This window comes from Trachurus trachurus (assembly GCF_905171665.1).
Source record: "Trachurus trachurus genome assembly, chromosome: 1".
Taxonomy (NCBI): Eukaryota; Metazoa; Chordata; class Actinopteri; order Carangiformes; family Carangidae; genus Trachurus; species Trachurus trachurus.
Window position 1 is genome coordinate 40,284,179 of NC_139891.1, and position 15,248 is coordinate 40,299,426.

Below are 15,248 nucleotides of genomic sequence, written 5' to 3' on the forward strand. Positions count from 1 at the left end.
CCCTCCTTCAGTCGTCTACATGTGGTTTAAAGGGTTTTGTTCCTTTTCATCTTGTTTTAATTAATTAATTAACTAACTGTACCAACCTGATTAAAGATCAATAATCAATAATTCGACCAACAACAACTGGATCAATGTTTTTATTTCTTATTTCTTCTAAAACAAAGAAACTTTATTATAAAAAGAAAAGTGTGAAACCGCCTGTCGGCCAATCAGAGGAGGCCGTGTGCTAGCTGTGGGCGGGGCTTATAGACAGTCTCTTATATATTATACACTGTGTTGTTATGACATCACTGTGATGTCATCGCTGTATCTTCTGGCGGGCGAACTCCTCGGCCCACCTCAGAGCCTCGGTGATGTCATCGCTGCTCCCCGTTCCCTTGGCAACCAGCGCCGAGCCCCCGGCGCTGCCCCCGAGGTGGCGACACACGGCCACCGCCCAATCAGACGCAGAGAGAGACGGAGAGTCCTGAGGGGAAGGAAGCAGACAGCCAATCAGAGGCTTCAGAGGCCACGCCCACTCTGTTGTTTTATTATCATCATTTTAACTGATATATACTGTACATTTCTTTCTTTTTTTTAAACCACAAGTTTCTGAACGTCATCTATGGTCAAAACTGGTGGAATTGTACGTTTCCGTTTCCATGGTTTTCAGTCGTTGTCATAGTTGCGGTAAACGCATGGATCTATTAACGCTGGCTGTTAACACGGATGATGTCAGTCTGTGTGATATCCACTGTTAAAAGCTGCTGTGATGATCCATGTGCTTTACACATTTTCATTAAAAAAAAAAAAAAAAAAAAAGAAATCGATGCATTTACCGCGACTACCGAAACCATGGAAACGTAAACATAAAATTCCACCGGAAGAGCAAAACCGGTAAAACAGGCTACGTTGTTGAGGTTGGGAAAAAGGTGGATAGATACAGAAGAGTTCATTTGCAAAAGCAGATAACTCCGTTTTTAAAATATTCAAGAATCTTCATTTTTTATCTTTTATTTCCATAAGGTGATGTCAGTCAAACCAAAGTTGAGTGACTTTGAGATGGAACAATAAAGTTTTAATGAAAACAACACTGAATAATTACAAAGCCTCAGCTCTTTTTTTTTAAAATTCAAAATGGCACTTATCTGCTTTGGCAAATGAACTCTTCCTTTAAACCTTAAAGCTGTTAGCTCCTCCTACTTTCTTTTTAAGTCCTCAATAAGAAACTGGTTCAGCCAACCGATAAATGAAATCAAAAGAGCCGTGAAGCACCAGATTATTGTATTGTTTGTTTGTGTGTCTGTTTGGGACCTAATCTCTTGTTTTATCTGTTTCATCTTGTTCTTTCTCTTCAGTGTTGTCGTCTATGTGCCTTAGTGTCTCTCTCCCATGTTGTTAGTCCATGTGTTGTGTGTTTGTCTTCCTTGTTTTAAATCCATGTGTAGCTGCTGTCGACCATCACATAGGACCACAATGGAAACAAGCCTTTACAAGGGCTTTATTGTGTTTTTAATCCTTTTCAACACTTGTCTAATGTTGTTCAATAAAGTTTTCAATCAATCAATCAATCAATCAATCAATCAATCAATCAATTCTATTCCTTCGGTAGCTTTAAACTGATGCTGATGGTGGAAATGGTGCAATTTAGACCCAGAGACTGAGGCAACACTGAGGCAAGATGCAATATATAGAAGGTGCAATAATTATTTATTACTTTGTATGAACTGTGAACTTAGTCGTACTGTCTGTAAGTGATCTCTGTGTGTGTGTGTGTGTGTGTGTGTGTTGCCGTGGTTGCCGTGGTTACCTTGGGAACCTGACAGGCACACAGGACCTTCCCAGAGCTGCGGTGGTGAGCGAGCAGCATCACGCGGCTCAGAGGAGACGAGGAGCTGAACTGGTTCACCGTCTTCATCAGCACCTGCAGCCAGACGAAGATGTCATCACACTGTCACTGTGTCACTGTGTGTGTGTGTGTGTGTGTGTGTGTGTGTGTGTGTGTGTGTGTGTGTGTGTGTGTGTGTGTTTCCTCACCGACAGCGAGCTGGTCTCCACCGAGTCGACCAGCAGCTCCTTCCCTCTGTTCCTCTGCAGCAGCGACTGAGCTAGAGCTGCAGCCTGAGCAAAGCATCATGGGAAACACACATGATAGATAGATAAATTAATCTAAACAAGTTTTTACCAAAATCACTCTTCATTTTTCCTTCTCTGGAAAAAAAAACTTATAACATTACATATACATAAACATATCTATAGGTTAATTTGAAACATCATTATATTTTAGAAATGGGCTGGAAAGGGTCGTTGGCCTGTGACGATTAAACATTTTGCTGGATAATATATTGTCCCAAAATTATTGCTGATAAACAATATTCTCAAAACAAAACTGCACAAAATTTGAACGTGGGCCGCATTTGGCCTGCGGGCCGGACTTTGGACATGCCTGCACTAATGTGTTCAAATTGCTATCCGCCCCCACATCAGGTGGAGGTGTGTTCTATGGTTCAGGGCAGGAGCTTTATGTCCCAGTGGTTATATATGTGTGGAAATAAATAAAGATATTGTTGGGGAAAAGAAAGAAAGGAGTGTTTTACCTCTCTGGTCTCCAGCTTCCTGACGGTGGTGTTACTGCTTCTCTGCAGAGCTTTGAGTCGACTCTGCAGCTCCCGCCGCTGCCACTGGGGGATGGGGGTGTTGTCCACAGCCTGAAAGACACAGCTCAGGGTCAGACTACAGCCTGTCAGACACAGCTCAGGCTGCAGTGCATTCTGGGTAGTTTACCTACATCAGAGAGGACTCCGACCTCCTTGGTGAGCCGCTGGGCGGCGTCCAGACTGGAGGGGGCGGAGCCTGAGGGGGCGGAGCCTGAGGGGGCGGAGCCTGTCACTCTGGCCGACAGCGAGTCGACGTCCTGAGACAGAACATGTCCCGCCTCCCGAGCCTGAGACAGGAAGTGGTGGTTAGTTATTTACACCTGTGTCATGATGTCATACAGGTGAGACAGCTGTGATGATGTCATACAGGTGTGATGATGTCATACAGCTGTGATGATGTCATACAGCTGTGATGATGTCATACAGCTGTGATGATGTCACTGACCTGCGTGGCGTCTCGTCCCGTCACGGCGACGATGCGGCTGATTCCTTTCACCATCTGTCTCTCGGAGACGATCACCAGGTCGACCACGGCGCCGGTCCTGAGCAGGTGACTGGAACACAGAGAGAGAGGGACATTGTTGCTAGGCAACGGCTCGTTCACACAAGAGGTGGACACAGACAGGTGGACAGGGACAGGCAAGGCAAGACAGTTTTATTTGTATAGCCCGTTGTTACCACCAGTTTGTCTCAAAGGGCTTTACATCCCATCATAACAACATCCTCTGTCCTTAGACCCTCACATCCACTGAGGAGAAACTCCATGGAAAACCCTTTAAACAGGGAAAACCAGGAGAAAGCTCAGGGTGACGGGTTCATGGGAAGAGAGGACAGACCAGCTTAATGGGAGGACTGGATGGTGGACTGTGTGGACAAGTGGACAGGTGGACAGGTGAGTCAGACTCACGTTCCACAGCAGAGCTCCACAGACGTCTCTCTGTCCATCTCATCGTCCAGCAGCTCAGGGACCGGAACCGCCACCGAGACCACGCGGACCGGGTCAGGGTAGACCTGCAGGGACAGACGGACACCTTTAAACAATCTGAAGTCATGCAACCCCTACTGGAGACAGACAGACACCTGAGACAGAGAGACAGACAGCTGTAGACAGACAGAGACAGACAGACAGCTGTGGACCGTCTCACCTCGTCCACCGTCCTCAGTCCTCTGATGTTCCTGACGCTCTGCAGAGGAAGCTCCTGGCTGTGGACCACCTGATTGGACGAGACCACGTCGCTGACGCACCGTTCTACCTGCTGCAGCTGGGAGACGCTCAGAGACGCCTGAGGGACAGACAGGAAGCAGGAGGAGAAGAGTTAAAGGGATAGTTCACACAAAATTGAAGTTTCAGAGTCCTCCGTGGCTTCTCTGAGTTACAGGGGGTCTCGGCGTAGCAGTGCATGTCAATATAACGGTTGCAAATGGATACCAACTGTCTTCGTAACAAAAAGACACACCAAAAAACATCCAGATACCTCCATGCTGCTCGTATGTGATGTCCCTCTTGTATTGAAGCCCCGACATGAGAAATTGTTCCGCTACAAACAAGCTTGAAATATAGACTTATTTAATGTTTTTCGGGACAGTTTCTCATGTCGGGGCTTCAATACCAGAGGGACATTACATACGAGCAGCATGGAGGTATTTGGATGTTTTTTGGTGTGTCTTTTTGTTACGAAGACAGTTGGTATCCATTTGCAACCGTCATATGGACATGCACTGCTACGACGAGACCCCCTGTAACTCAGAGAAGCCACGGAGGACTCTGAAACTTCTCCCAGCCCTTAGTCCACATGAGGGGGAGGAGATAATAATGAGGGAAATTTCAATTTTAGGTGAACTATCCCTTTAACAACCAGTAGTCAGGGATTGGTTGGTTGGTTACCTTGGCGGTGAAGTCGAAGCGCAGGCGGTCGGCCGTCAGGTGAGATCCTCTCTGCTGGACCGAAGGACCCAGGACGGTTCTCAGGGCCGAGTTCAGCAGGTGAGTGGCCGTGTGGTTCACCATGCAGGACACCCTGTGGAGCTGAGAGGGGGCGGAGTCAAAACCACCTGGGGGGGCGGAGTCAAAACCACCTGGGGGGGCGGAGTCAAAACCACCTGGGGGGGCGGCGTCAAAACCACCTGGCGGGGGCGGAGTCAGACTGTTTTTGAAACCACATACTACTACTACTAAATGTGAGGCTGTGCAAAACAGAGCCATGCTGTATTTTCTTGGTGTATATGAATTCACACCAACACTAGCCGTGATGGGAGATACGGGCTGAACCCACTGAGGTACGGTGGAGTGTATATATGGTGTGTTTATGGAATAGGATACTAGGATTAAACCGTAACAGGATTGCAAAACAAATCTTTGAGTGGGACACTCTGACCAATGGGGCTTGGGATAGGGACATATATGACATCTTGCTGAGAGCTGGATATGAAGACTGTTATTATAACAAAGAGAAAGTTGAGATTAATGTATTAAAAGAAATTATTCTCCTACAAAGTAAAGACAGATGGGTATTAGATACTTGGGGTAAACCAAAGCTGCGTACTTACTGTGAAATAAAACAGGTATTTGGCCCAGAAAACTATGTTTTGTATAATTTGTCTAAAAAGAAAAGATCCCTGTGTGCTCTATGAGAGCTGGTGTTCTTGGTCTTCATATGGAGACAGGCTGATACGTCGGCACAGCAGAAGATGATAGAGTTTGTAATTTATGTGACGTCCAAGAGGTGGAGAATGAAGTTCATTTAGTGTACCACTGTCCTTTCTATGACTCTATAAGACAACAACTGTTCAGTAAAGTAGATCCAAAAAACAAATTTGTGTGGTTAGACGATGCTGAGAAGCTAAAACTTCTTTTTCATTTGAATATACAGGTAATACTCAGAAAATTAGAATATCGTGAAAAAGTTCATTCACTTCCCCATGATTGCGAACTGTACTGAACCAGACAGAGAGCTTTTAAAGGCTCAGGAACCCTTTGCAGGTGTTTTGGATTAATTGGCTGACAATTTGAGCTACAACATTGAACTTTTTCATGATATTCAAATTTTTTGAGATTCTGATTTTGGGGTTTTCATAAGCTGTAAGCCATAATAATCAAAATTCTAACAAATAAAAGCTTGAAATATCTTGCAATGCCTGTTATGAGTCTAAATAATATATTCATTTCACCTTTTAAGTTGAATTACTTAAATGAATGAACGTTTTCACGATATTCTAATTTTCTGAGTATTACCTGTATTTTCATTTTCTTTATTTCTTGAAAAGGCTTGGGCAACGAGACGAAGAGCGATATATAGTTGAGTACTGAAAGTAATCTTAAGTTGTTTATTTATGTGTTTAATACCAACAGGAAGGACTGTCTAGTCTTTGTTTTCTTGTATTTGTCATTAAATGTGTCTTGTAATCTCATATGGGATGGACCACAGTGGTGGCATGACACCAAAATAAAACATTCATTCATTCATTCATTCATTCATTCATTCATTCATTCATTCATTCATTCATTCATTCATTCATTCACTACTGCCTACTACATACTGCGTTAGTATGTACTGTGTACTACATACTGAATGTAGGATTCAGTCTGCTACTTCAGCAGACCGACACCGTTATCATCGCAGTATGCAGTATACAAGTTTCCCAGAATGCATTTCACAGCAACCGGTAGCGGTAGCTGTAAAACAGGTGAAAAGCTGTTTTATTTCCCGCTCTAGCACTGTAATTATGTAACTTTATTAAGTTTTAATATGTTTTAAAGTATATAAAGTAACTGTTTAGATCCCAAATCTACGGCCAGTTGATCCAAACGACGGCTGTTTAGAAGTTTGCTCCGATGTTTTTCAGAGAAGTGAAGCTCTGCAGCGACCGGGACATCACAGAGGCAGCAGCCGGTCTGCAGAGCTGCTCGGCCGGCCAACCTCCGTCCTCATCCCGGGGGAGAAAACCATCGCTAATTAACTTACCCGCAGGTTTTTAGAGGTTTGCCACCGGCTGGTTAAATTATTTCTAGGAGATAAATGTTGGTCTCAGTGATGAAATCTAACACCTGTATCAGTAGCATTAGTTAGCTTCCTTCTACCTGGTCCAGGTGCAGCTCCACCGTGTCTCCGGTCTTCAGGCCGTCGGCCGCCGTCACCTGGTGCAGCACGTAGCCGCCCAGCTGGACCACGTCCTCCACCGGGAACACCGCCGCATCCTGACGGAGACACCCAGCATGCATTTCACCTTCAACTTCAACTTCAAACTACTTTTCCCAAAATTCAGCTGCTTGCACAGTCCAAAAACACAGTACATACAATAAATACATATAAGGTAAATAAATAGAATAGAATAGAATGTCAAGGATACAGTGTTGTCGGTAACACTTTACTTGAATAGGTATTCATCAGATTGACATAACACTGTCATAAACATCAATGAATACTTATGACAGCTGTGGTTAAGTGTCATTCGGTAAGTTATGTCACTTTTAATGCAAAGTTGACATTGTTTGAGATGTTTTTGTTATGAGAACTTGACATAATTTTTAAAGTTTGTCCATTAGGTCTGCTATGACAGTTTAAATTGTCTTTATGTCAAGTTGTCAGAACAAAAACATCTCAAACAATGTCAACTTTGCATCAAAAGTGACATAACTTAGCAAAATAAATAAAAAGAGTTCAGTTTGTGGAGAAGATGGGGGCGTGGCCTCACCTGCGAGCCGTGGCGGGTCATGTAGCCGCGGTCGTGTGATTGGCCGCCCTGCTCCGAGTAGAAACAGGTCCGGTCCAGGATGACGCCGCAGCGCTCGCCCTCACCGACCGCCGACACCAGCGCCTCGCCGTCGTACAGCGCCACCACCGTCGCTCGGCATTCTGGGAACACTGAGGAGACAGAGCTACAGTTAGCTACAGTTAGCTACAGCTAGCTACAGTTAGCCACAGTTAGTTACAGTTAGTTACAGCTAGCTGCAGTTAGCTGCAGTTAGCTACAGTTAGTTACAGTTAGCAACAGTTAGCTGCAGTTAGCTGCAGTTAGCTACAGTTAGTTACAGTTAGCTACAGTTGGCTACAGTTAGTTACAGTTAGCTACAGTTCGTTACAGTTAGTTACAGTTAGCTACAGCTAGCTACAGTTAGTTACAGTTAGCTGCAGTTAGCTACAGTTAGCTACAGTTAGTTACAGTTAGCTACAGTTAGCCACAGTTGGCTACAGTTGGCTACAGTTAGCTACAGCTAGCTACAGTTAGCCGGTTGGCGGCGGCGGTCGACTCACCGTAGCCCGAGCTTGTGTAATTACATGTTTTTTTTCAATTAATCATGTAAATCACAACTATATAGATATATATTTTTATATTTCAACGAAGCATGTCAGCCACATCTGTATAGATATATTTTTATATTTCAATGAATCATGTCAATTGCAGTTGTAGGCTATAGATATATTTTATTATTCAATGAATCATGTCAAGCACAACTGTATAGATATATATTTTTATATTTCGATGAGTCATGTTAAATTGCAGCTATATAGATTATATATATATATTTGTTTTTACAATTTAAAGAATCATGTCTAACCCTGTAACTATGTACCTTTTCTGTTATCTACTGGTCCTCCGTCTTTTTGGACTTTTTATGTTAATTGTTGTGTTGTTTTGGGGACTACGGATGTAATTTAGCAGCAGTTCTGAATCCGCTGTATTTACTGTGGTTACTCTAACACTCACTGTTCATTAATATGCATCGTCCCGACTAAATAAACTAATAAAGTGAAGTGAAGTGAAGTGAAGTGAAGTGAAGTGAAGTGAAGTGAAGTAAAGTAAAGTAAAGTAAAGTAAAGTAAAGTAAAGTAAAGTAAAGTAAAGTAAAGTAAAGTAAAGTAAAGTAAAGTAAAGTGAAGTGAAGTGAAGTGAAGTAAAGTGAAGTGAAGCTTTACTGTATTGTAAAGTAAGGTAAAGTAAAGTGAAGTAAAGTAAAGTAAAGTAAAGTGAAGTAAAGTGAAGTGAAGCTTTACCGTATTGTAAAGTAAAGTAAAATAAACAAAAGTAAAGTAAAGTGAAGTAAAATAAAGTAAAGTGAAGACTGACCGTATAAAGTAAAGTAAAGTGAAGTAAAGTAAAGTAAAGTAAAGTAAAGTGAAGTGAAGTGAAGTAAAGTGAGGTAAAGTGAAGTGAAGCTTTACCGTATTGTAAAGTAAAGTAAAGTGAAATGAAGTAAAGTGAAGTAAAGTAAAGTGAAGTGAAGCTTTACCGTGTAAAGTGAAGTGAAGTGAAGTGAAGTAAAGTAAAGTAAAGTAAAGTGAAGTGAAGCTTTACCGTGTAAAGTAAAGTAAAGTGAAGTGAAGTGAAGTGAAGTGAAGTGAAGCTTTACCGTATAAAGTAAAGTAAAGTAAAGTAAAGTAAGGTAAAGTGAAGTGAAGCTTTACCGTATTGTAAAGTAAAATAAACAAAAGTAAAGTAAAGTGAAGTGAAGTAAAATAAAGTAAAGTGAAGACTGACCGTATAAAGTAAAGTAAAGTAAAGTAAAGTGAAGTGAAGTGAAGTAAAGTGAAGTAAAGTAAAGTGAAGTAAAGTAAAGTGAAGTGAAGCTTTACCGTGTAAAGTAAAGTGAAGTGAAGTGAAGTGAAGTGAAGCTTTACCGTATTGTAAAGTAAAGTAAAGTAAAGTGAAGTGAAGTGAAGTGAAGTGAAGTGAAGTGAAGTAAAGTAAAGTGAAGTGAAGCTTTACCGTATTGTAAAGTAAAATAAACAAAAGTAAAGTAAAGTGAAGTAAAGTAAAGTAAAGTGAAGTGAAGCTTTACCGTATTGTAAAGTAAAATAAACAAAAGTAAAGTAAAGAGAAGTGAAGTAAAATAAAGTAAAGTGAAGACTGACCGTATAAAGTAAAGTAAAGTAAAGTAAAGTGAAGTAAAGTAAAGTAAAGTAAAGTAAAGTAAAGTAAAGTAAAGTAAAGTAAAGTGAAGTGAAGCTTTACCGTGTAAAGTAAAGTGAAGTGAAGTGAAGTAAAGTAAAGTAAAGTAAAGTAAAGTAAAGTAAAGTGAAGTGAAGCTTTACCGTATTGTAAAGTAAAGTAAAATAAACAAAAGTAAAGTAAAGTGAAGTGAAGTAAAATAAAGTAAAGTGAAGACTGACCGTATAAAGTAAAGTAAAGTAAAGTGAAGTAAAGTGAAGTGAAGTAAAGTGAAGTAAAGTGAAGTGAAGTAAAGTAAAGAGAAGTGAAGCTTTACCGTATTGTAAAGTAAAATAAACAAAAGTAAAGTAAAGTGAAGTTAAGTAAAGTAAAGTAAAGTAAAGTAAAGTAAAGTAAAGTGAAGTGAAGCTTTACCATATTGTAAAGTAAAATAAACAAAAGTAAAGTAAAGTGAAGTGAAGTAAAATAAAGTAAAGTGAAGACTGACCGTATAAAGTAAAGTAAAGTAAAGTGAAGTAAAGTGAAGTGAAGTAAAGTGAAGTAAAGTGAAGTGAAGTAAAGTAAAGAGAAGTGAAGCTTTACCGTATTGTAAAGTAAAATAAACAAAAGTAAAGTAAAGTGAAGTTAAGTAAAGTAAAGTAAAGTAAAGTAAAGTGAAGCTTTACCGTATTGTAAAGTAAAATAAACAAAAGTAAAGTAAAGTGAAGTGAAGTAAAATAAAGTAAAGTGAAGACTGACCGTATAAAGTAAAGTAAAGTAAAGTAAAGTGAAGTGAAGTAAAGTGAAGTGAAGTAAAGTAAAGTGAAGTAAAGTAAAGTGAAGTGAAGCTTTACCGTGTAAAGTAAAGTGAAGTGAAGTGAAGCTTTACCGTATTGTAAAGTAAAGTAAAGTAAAGTAAAGTAAAGTGAAGTGAAGTGAAGTGAAGTGAAGTGAAGTGAAGTGAAGTGAAGTAAACTGAAGTGAAGCTTTACCGTATTGTAAAGTAAAATAAACAAAAGTAAAGTAAAGTGAAGTAAAGTAAAGTAAAGTAAAGTGAAGTGAAGCTTTACCATATTGTAAAGTAAAATAAACAAAAGTAAAGTAAAGTGAAGTGAAGTAAAATAAAGTAAAGTGAAGACTGACCGTATAAAGTAAAGTAAAGTAAAGTAAAGTGAAGTGAAGTGAAGTGAAGTAAAGTGAAGTAAAGTAAAGTGAAGTAAAGTAAAGTGAAGTGAAGCTTTACCGTGTAAAGTGAAGTGAAGTGAAGTGAAGTGAAGCTTTACCGTATTGTAAAGTAAAGTAAAGTAAAGTAAAGTGAAGTGAAGTGAAGTGAAGTGAAGTAAAGTAAAGTGAAGTGAAGCTTTACCATATTGTAAAGTAAAATAAACAAAAGTAAAGTAAAGTAAAGTAAAGTAAAGTAAAGTGAAGTGAAGTGAAGCTTTACCGTATTGTAAAGTAAAATAAACAAAAGTAAAGTAAAGTGAAGTGAAGTAAAATAAAGTAAAGTGAAGACTGACCGTATAAAGTAAAGTAAAGTGAAGTGAAGTGAAGTAAAGTGAAGTAAAGTAAAGTGAAGTGAAGCTTTACCGTGTAAAGTAAAGTGAAGTGAAGTGAAGTAAAGTAAAGTAAAGTAAAGTAAAGTAAAGTAAAGTAAAGTAAAGTAAAGTAAAGTAAAGTAAAGTAAAGTAAAGTGAAGCTTTACCGTGTAAAGTAAAGTGAAGTGAAGTGAAGTAAAGTGAAGTAAAGTAAAGTAAAGTAAAGTAAAGTAAAGTAAAGTAAAGTAAAGTAAAGTAAAGTAAAGTAAAGTAAAGTGAAGTGAAGCTTTACCGTGTAAAGTAAAGTGAAGTGAAGTGAAGTAAAGTAAAGTAAAGTAAAGTGAAGTGAAGCTTTACCGTATTGTAAAGTAAAGTAAAATAAACAAAAGTAAAGTAAAGTGAAGTGAAGTAAAATAAAGTAAAGTGAAGACTGACCGTATAAAGTAAAGTAAAGTAAAGTGAAGTAAAGTGATGTGAAGTAAAGTGAAGTAAAGTGAAGTGAAGTAAAGTAAAGAGAAGTGAAGCTTTACCGTATTGTAAAGTAAAATAAACAAAAGTAAAGTAAAGTGAAGTTAAGTAAAGTAAAGTAAAGTAAAGTAAAGTGAAGTGAAGCTTTACCATATTGTAAAGTAAAATAAACAAAAGTAAAGTAAAGTGAAGTGAAGTAAAATAAAGTAAAGTGAAGACTGACCGTATAAAGTAAAGTAAAGTAAAGTGAAGTAAAGTGAAGTGAAGTAAAGTGAAGTAAAGTGAAGTGAAGTGAAGTAAAGTAAAGAGAAGTGAAGCTTTACCGTATTGTAAAGTAAAATAAACAAAAGTAAAGTAAAGTGAAGTTAAGTAAAGTAAAGTAAAGTAAAGTAAAGTGAAGCTTTACCGTATTGTAAAGTAAAATAAACAAAAGTAAAGTAAAGTGAAGTGAAGTAAAATAAAGTAAAGTGAAGACTGACCGTATAAAGTAAAGTAAAGTAAAGTAAAGTGAAGTGAAGTAAAGTGAAGTGAAGTAAAGTAAAGTGAAGTAAAGTAAAGTGAAGTGAAGCTTTACCGTATTGTAAAGTAAAGTAAAGTAAAGTAAAGTGAAGTGAAGTGAAGTGAAGTGAAGTGAAGTGAAGTGAAGTAAACTGAAGTGAAGCTTTACCGTATTGTAAAGTAAAATAAACAAAAGTAAAGTAAAGTGAAGTAAAGTAAAGTAAAGTAAAGTGAAGTGAAGCTTTACCATATTGTAAAGTAAAATAAACAAAAGTAAAGTAAAGTGAAGTGAAGTAAAATAAAGTAAAGTGAAGACTGACCGTATAAAGTAAAGTAAAGTAAAGTAAAGTGAAGTGAAGTGAAGTAAAGTGAAGTAAAGTAAAGTGAAGTAAAGTAAAGTGAAGTGAAGCTTTACCGTGTAAAGTGAAGTGAAGTGAAGTGAAGTGAAGCTTTACCGTATTGTAAAGTAAAGTAAAGTAAAGTAAAGTGAAGTGAAGTGAAGTGAAGTGAAGTGAAGTAAAGTAAAGTGAAGTGAAGCTTTACCATATTGTAAAGTAAAATAAACAAAAGTAAAGTAAAGTGAAGTAAAGTAAAGTAAAGTGAAGTGAAGTGAAGCTTTACCGTATTGTAAAGTAAAATAAACAAAAGTAAAGTAAAGTGAAGTGAAGTAAAATAAAGTAAAGTGAAGACTGACCGTATAAAGTAAAGTAAAGTGAAGTGAAGTGAAGTAAAGTGAAGTAAAGTAAAGTGAAGTGAAGCTTTACCGTGTAAAGTAAAGTGAAGTGAAGTAAAGTAAAGTAAAGTAAAGTAAAGTAAAGTAAAGTAAAGTAAAGTAAAGTGAAGTGAAGTGAAGTGAAGTGAAGTGAAGTGAAGTGAAGTGAAGTGAAGCTTTACCGTATTGTAAAGTAAAATAAACAAAAGTAAAGTAAAGTGAAGTAAAGTAAAGTAAGGTAAAGTGAAGTGAAGCTTTACCATATTGTAAAGTAAAATAAACAAAAGTAAAGTAAAGTAAAGTAAAGTAAAGTAAAGTAAAGTAAAGTAAAGTAAAGTGAAGTGAAGTGAAGTGAAGTGAAGTGAAGTGAAGTGAAGTAAAGTAAAGCTTTACCGTATTGTAAAGTAAAATAAACAAAAGTAAAGTAAAGTGAAGTGAAGTAAAATAAAGTAAAGTGAAGACTGACCGTATAAAGTAAAGTAAAGTAAAGTAAAGTAAAGTGAAGTGAAGTGAAGTGAAGTAAAGTAAAGTGAAGTGAAGCTTTACCATATTGTAAAGTAAAATAAACAAAAGTAAAGTAAAGTGAAGTAAAGTAAAGTAAAGTAAAGTGAAGTGAAGTGAAGCTTTACCGTATTGTAAAGTAAAATAAACAAAAGTAAAGTAAAGTGAAGTAAAGTAAAGTAAGGTAAAGTGAAGTGAAGCTTTACCGTATTGTAAAGTAAAATAAACAAAAGTAAAGTAAAGTGAAGTGAAGTAAAATAAAGTAAAGTGAAGACTGACCGTATAAAGTAAAGTAAAGTAAAGTAAAGTAAAGTAAAGTAAAGTGAAGTGAAGTGAAGTGAAGTAAAGTGAAGTAAAGTAAAGTGAAGTGAAGCTTTACCGTATTGTAAAGTAAAATAAACAAAAGTAAAGTAAAGTGAAGTTAAGTAAAGTAAAGTAAAGTAAAGTAAAGTGAAGTGAAGCTTTACCATATTGTAAAGTAAAATAAACAAAAGTAAAGTAAAGTGAAGTGAAGTAAAATAAAGTAAAGTGAAGACTGACCGTATAAAGTAAAGTAAAGTAAAGTGAAGTAAAGTGAAGTGAAGTAAAGTGAAGTAAAGTGAAGTGAAGTGAAGTAAAGTAAAGAGAAGTGAAGCTTTACCGTATTGTAAAGTAAAATAAACAAAAGTAAAGTAAAGTGAAGTTAAGTAAAGTAAAGTAAAGTAAAGTAAAGTGAAGCTTTACCGTATTGTAAAGTAAAATAAACAAAAGTAAAGTAAAGTGAAGTGAAGTAAAATAAAGTAAAGTGAAGACTGACCGTATAAAGTAAAGTAAAGTAAAGTAAAGTGAAGTGAAGTAAAGTGAAGTGAAGTAAAGTAAAGTGAAGTAAAGTAAAGTGAAGTGAAGCTTTACCGTATTGTAAAGTAAAGTAAAGTAAAGTAAAGTGAAGTGAAGTGAAGTGAAGTGAAGTGAAGTGAAGTGAAGTAAACTGAAGTGAAGCTTTACCGTATTGTAAAGTAAAATAAACAAAAGTAAAGTAAAGTGAAGTAAAGTAAAGTAAAGTAAAGTGAAGTGAAGCTTTACCATATTGTAAAGTAAAATAAACAAAAGTAAAGTAAAGTGAAGTGAAGTAAAATAAAGTAAAGTGAAGACTGACCGTATAAAGTAAAGTAAAGTAAAGTAAAGTGAAGTGAAGTGAAGTAAAGTGAAGTAAAGTAAAGTGAAGTAAAGTAAAGTGAAGTGAAGCTTTACCGTGTAAAGTGAAGTGAAGTGAAGTGAAGTGAAGCTTTACCGTATTGTAAAGTAAAGTAAAGTAAAGTAAAGTGAAGTGAAGTGAAGTGAAGTGAAGTGAAGTAAAGTAAAGTGAAGTGAAGCTTTACCATATTGTAAAGTAAAATAAACAAAAGTAAAGTAAAGTGAAGTAAAGTAAAGTAAAGTGAAGTGAAGTGAAGCTTTACCGTATTGTAAAGTAAAATAAACAAAAGTAAAGTAAAGTGAAGTGAAGTAAAATAAAGTAAAGTGAAGACTGACCGTATAAAGTAAAGTAAAGTGAAGTGAAGTGAAGTAAAGTGAAGTAAAGTAAAGTGAAGTGAAGCTTTACCGTGTAAAGTAAAGTGAAGTGAAGTAAAGTAAAGTAAAGTAAAGTAAAGTAAAGTAAAGTAAAGTAAAGTAAAGTGAAGTGAAGTGAAGTGAAGTGAAGTGAAGTGAAGTGAAGTGAAGTGAAGCTTTACCGTATTGTAAAGTAAAATAAACAAAAGTAAAGTAAAGTGAAGTAAAGTAAAGTAAGGTAAAGTGAAGTGAAGCTTTACCATATTGTAAAGTAAAATAAACAAAAGTAAAGTAAAGTAAAGTAAAGTAAAGTAAAGTAAAGTAAAGTAAAGTAAAGTGAAGTGAAGTGAAGTGAAGTGAAGTGAAGTGAAGTGAAGTAAAGTAAAGCTTTACCGTATTGTAAAGTAAAATAAACAAAAGTAAAGTAAAGTGAAGTGAAGTAAAATAAAGTAAAGTGAAGACTGACCGTATAAAGTAAAGTAAAGTAAAGTAAAGTAAAGT

General features: G+C 36.9%; 1 protein-coding gene across 1 annotated transcript in view; it reads right to left on the reverse strand.

Moving 5' to 3' along the window:
• Positions 1–207: 207 nt before the first annotated feature.
• The window catches only part of aars2 (alanyl-tRNA synthetase 2, mitochondrial (putative)), a 34,635-nt gene continuing 19,594 nt past the window's right edge, over positions 208–15,248 (reverse strand). The window contains exons 11-21 of the mRNA XM_083969996.1: positions 7,332–7,501; positions 6,718–6,834; positions 4,525–4,665; positions 3,785–3,922; positions 3,547–3,650; positions 3,085–3,193; positions 2,771–2,926; positions 2,580–2,690; positions 2,020–2,103; positions 1,793–1,906; positions 208–469 (exon numbers count right to left, since the gene is read on the reverse strand). Coding sequence (XP_083826122.1) covers positions 302–469; positions 1,793–1,906; positions 2,020–2,103; positions 2,580–2,690; positions 2,771–2,926; positions 3,085–3,193; positions 3,547–3,650; positions 3,785–3,922; positions 4,525–4,665; positions 6,718–6,834; positions 7,332–7,501 — 1,412 coding nt within the window. The 3' untranslated portion in view covers positions 208–301. The remainder of the gene's footprint in view (positions 470–1,792; positions 1,907–2,019; positions 2,104–2,579; positions 2,691–2,770; positions 2,927–3,084; positions 3,194–3,546; positions 3,651–3,784; positions 3,923–4,524; positions 4,666–6,717; positions 6,835–7,331; positions 7,502–15,248) is intronic.